General features: G+C 34.9%; 1 protein-coding gene across 1 annotated transcript; it reads left to right on the top strand.

The window, feature by feature from the left end:
- Positions 1–578: 578 nt before the first annotated feature.
- LOC105635504 (putative serine/threonine-protein kinase At1g54610) lies at positions 579–4,012 on the top strand. Its single transcript, XM_020679856.3, has 7 exons — positions 579–1,329; positions 1,682–1,966; positions 2,058–2,375; positions 2,541–2,762; positions 2,858–2,952; positions 3,085–3,190; positions 3,517–4,012. The coding sequence occupies exons 1-7, from the start codon at positions 910–912 to the stop codon at positions 3,835–3,837; spliced, it is 1,767 nt and encodes a 588-aa protein (XP_020535515.1). The 5' UTR covers positions 579–909; the 3' UTR covers positions 3,838–4,012.
- Positions 4,013–4,244: the final 232 nt, after the last annotated feature.

The raw sequence follows: 4,244 nt of genomic DNA, 5'->3' as shown, positions 1-4,244 counted from the left end.
GAAGTGATTTAAGCATTTTTCATACTTTGAACTATTAGAGATAATATTAGAAATTTGTTTCTCAATTGCGACAACATCAAAACTAATTAATAGGTTCGGTATTCTAATGATTAGTGATTTTCTTTTTTTTTTTTTTTATTTAAGGGGATTGAATAATGATCTTTAGACTATTATTTTAAGAGTTTATGCTTAGAATTAAATTTTATTAAATGTATTTATAATCCATTTATCTATCCAAAATTTAATACCATTTTAATTTGTATACTTATATGTTTTGAATTTATCCAAATGAAATAAAATAAACAATAAAAAAGGTGAAATATTAAATTCATGCGAAAATATAATTTTTAATATGTATTAAATATAATTTTTAATTACTTCATCTAGTTAAATTAGTAAAAAAAATAAAAATAAAATAAACCAAACTAATCATGATTGAACCAAATTGGTTCAATTCTCGATTAACCGAACCAATTGCTCGCTTTTTTCCTGCAGCTCCAATTGACCCACGAAACCCAATTGGTATGTCAAATTGTAGAATAAGTTTCCCGCTAAGATGAAGAAGTTTATTCATGGCAGATGAGTCACCAATTGTTGATTATTTATATTCACTTTCTTGAATTTTCTTTTTGTTTATTTCTCACCGGAATTAACAATAATATGGAGAATGTCAAAGATCCCACAAAATAAATAGCTGAAAAGATCCTCTGCTTTTTTGAAGTTTGAACACAATAAAAGTCCGAAAATTGCCGGCTATGGCCGGCAAATTCTGTGTCATCTTTTTTGTACAGTCTTTTTCTTTACTCTCTGAATCTTCACCATGTGTCTCACTGTCTTTCTCTCTGATATTGCCACTTTCCCTTATTTGCTCCTATGTAGTCTATCTTCAAGACCACACTAAAAGACACTATGGGCTGTGCACAAGCCAAGTATTCAACAAATTCACCATCAAAAGGTTTACAAAGACTAAAAATGGAAAATGGGTATGTGGGAAATGGAGGATTTGCGGCTCGTAGAAGGTCAACAGGGCAGAGGTACTCTGGTAGAGGTAAACTGAATAATTCTGAACCTCCACCGCCTAGGAACTACAATGGTGGAGGATTATTAGGTAGAGGTGACACCGGTGGCACTGGTGGAGACAGTAAATTAAGTTATGGAAATGGAGAAAAAGATTGCATTGATGTTGTTCGTAGAAATGACAAAGTTTTTGTTGTTGACGGAGTGCAAGTAGTAGATGGGTGGCCTAAATGGCTCACTGATAATGTTCCTGAAGAGGTTTTGGCAGGTTTAGTTCCAAAAAGTGCCGAAAATTATGACAAGATTGATAAGGTAAGTGCTTTGGAACTCTAGCATTAGAGTCTGTTTTCACATTGTTGTTTGAGCTGCCATTGTTGTTCAAGCTGCTATTGACAAAGGCTTCAAATTGAAATTGATTAGAGCTCGTTAAATTTTAGTTCTTAATTTCAAATCTGATAATAAAAGCTTTAAAACAGCTAATAACACTATCAATTTTTTTTTTTTTTTTTAAACATGTAAGATTGTGCTCTTCCTTCAAAAAAGTAGAATCAACCTCATAGTGCCAAGCTAGTTATTCATCGCAATAAGCTGTATATTTCTGTTGATCTATTAGGCCAGATCCTCTAAATAATTTCCTTTTTCTGTTATGTATATACACACGCAGATAGGCCAGGGTACTTACAGCAATGTGTATAAAGCTAGAGATAGAGACACTGGAAAAATTGTTGCCTTGAAAAAGGTCCGTTTTGACACATCAGAACCTGAAAGTGTGAAATTTATGGCACGAGAGATAATGATTTTACAGAAGTTAGATCATCCTAATGTGGTAAAGCTTGAAGGACTAGCCACATCAAGAATGCAGTTTAGTCTTTATCTTGTTTTCGATTTCATGTTGTCAGATTTAGCATCTATCATTACCCGCCCTGAAGGAAGGCTTACTGAACCACAGGTTGAATTTTCTCTCATTTGTTTGTTTTGCAGATAAGTGACTTTCTTGGCTTGTGGCTTGTCTGCTAATTTATCTTTTTCTTTCAATCCAGGTTAAGTGCTACATGCATCAACTGCTTTCAGGTCTGCAACACTGCCATGAAAGGGGAATTCTGCATAGAGACATTAAAGCGTCTAATTTATTAATCGATAAAAGTGGGACGCTAAAGATTGCTGATTTTGGGCTTGCAAATTATTATTCTCCTAAAAAGAAGCGTCCTTTAACGAGTCGAGTTGTGACACTTTGGTATAGAGCACCTGAGCTATTGCTGGGAGCAACAGACTATGGACCAGGTATCGATCTTTGGAGTGCTGGATGCCTCTTGGCAGAGATGTTTTCTGGCAGGCCAATCATGCCTGGAAGAACAGAGGTAATAATACCAATTTGGATAGACATTTTTTGAATGCTGACCTCCTGTACTCCAAGCAGGTACTTAAATGCTGAGCTACTAGCCAATGGTAATTTGGCTTAGGTACTGGTCAGCAATATAACACTATTGAAGCTAATCTCACATAACCTAGTTTTATGCATTCAGGTGGAGCAGCTACATAGGATTTTTAAGCTATGTGGAACGCCATCAGAAGAGTATTGGAAAAAGCTAAGGCTGTCAACTACATTCCGACCTCCAAAATCGTACAAACCTAGTCTTTTTGAAGCTTTTGCAGAGTTTCCTGAATCATGTTTAGGTCTATTAAGCACTCTTCTTGCTTTAGATCCTGCTTATCGAGGTTCTGCATCTTCAGCTCTGAAGAATGAAGTGAGTACTTCAGGAGACGATTGATTTCATTGTGATTTAGAATTCCTTTTTTCTGATTACACAGGCTGAACTCATTTTTTATGTTCTTGTTGCAGTTCTTTTACACAAACCCTTTGGCATGTGATCTATCAGGTCTACCTGTGATTTGGCGAGAGGAAGATGAAATAGCTCAAGTTAGTGAACAGAGAAAGTAAGTTTTCATGACAAATTAACAACTTTTAATATCTGAAAATGCATTCTCACATTCATTTTTTCTTCATCATCGGTTAGGTAGCCCTGTTGTGGAGTGACTGTTTTCTGATTATAATCATTTTTCTTATAGGCACAGAAAATCTAAAATGAAAAGAAGGTCTCGAACTTACCGTGAGCATCAAAGAAGGGATTTATTGGCCGAAGGACCTAAAGAAGATCCTAGACAGTCTAAAGAGGTACTAATTCCTCATCTTTGACTATCCCACATTCTTATTTATGTTGGCACTGTTAAGGTTTTGTTCAAATTACTGTAAAGATTTGTTGATAAAAACAATATATTCAAAATTTTAATCTACGGCATTATTTTTTCTTAAGTGATATTTAACATGTTCTAATCATAAGAACTCCACAACACCTTCAAACTACTTTTTCTAATAGGATTTAGAAAGGATGCATTTCCAAAGAGTAGGTTTTCAACCTCTATCAAATGGACTCAAAACATAAGAGTTCTATAGTCTTAATATTAAGTTTGTTGCGTCACAAGTAATATATGTTTTTTCAGGAGCCAGAAAATCTTACTAAGCCGAAAGTCCAAAACCAAGAGCCAAGTAGCAGTAGTACTAGCAGCAGCTCCTCTCGTTCGAAGCTGAATTACCGGGGCAGAAGCCCAACTTTGTCGCTTTACCCATCTGCATCTTCTAGGAAAATGATGTCTCCGAGCATCCAAGGCCTACCTCCATTACCTGCTTATAAAACTAGCAGCATCAAATATTATAATGACAGCTTCTATAAATTAAGCCAAGTGGGTAGATCTGCTTCCACAAGAGAATTTAGAAAACAAAATCAAAGGAAACATTTTGAACTCTATGCAACTGAGAACTAGGACATGCTAGATCAGATTAAGCTGCAGATCTTTCTTCGTTGTTGTAGTTGCAGTATATTCAGGTTTCTTTTCTTTTCTTTTTCCTTACATATATTTTCTACACATATATACAGATTATTGCATATTACACTAAGTTTCGTAATAATAAAAGATTGTGTTTTCTTTGCTCCGCAAATGGGAATAAAATTGTAAATGTGCATCAAATTGAAGAAAGTAGATTCTTATTTCAAGATTTGCGTTCTATCTTTCTTCCAGACTGAATCAAACGATTGGGTAAAGTTTGCATCTTTAAGCTTTATTTGCAGGCGGAATAGGTTTAGCTTGGTCTCCTCACTCTATTTTGAGAATATAAAGAACAAAGGGTCTCAGGTTTGAGCCTCTCAACCAATTATTATACTGTTGTTATC

Source organism: Jatropha curcas, chromosome 9, assembly GCF_041381405.1.
Source record: "Jatropha curcas cultivar XTBG-Jc1 chromosome 9, XTBG_Jcur_1.0, whole genome shotgun sequence".
Lineage (NCBI taxonomy): Eukaryota > Viridiplantae > Streptophyta > Magnoliopsida > Malpighiales > Euphorbiaceae > Jatropha > Jatropha curcas.
This window is presented reverse-complemented; position numbering and strand designations above follow the sequence as displayed.

Bases quoted from the DNA above. Each gene is read 5' to 3' on its own strand.
- LOC105635504 (XM_020679856.3), top strand. From the start codon at position 910: ATGGGCTGTGCACAAGCCAAGTATTCAACAAATTCACCATCAAAAGGT. The intron at 1,330-1,681 runs GTAAGTGCTTTG...ATACACACGCAG, and splicing joins ATTATGACAAGATTGATAAG to ATAGGCCAGGGTACTTACAG. The intron at 3,191-3,516 runs GTACTAATTCCT...ATGTTTTTTCAG, and splicing joins ATCCTAGACAGTCTAAAGAG to GAGCCAGAAAATCTTACTAA.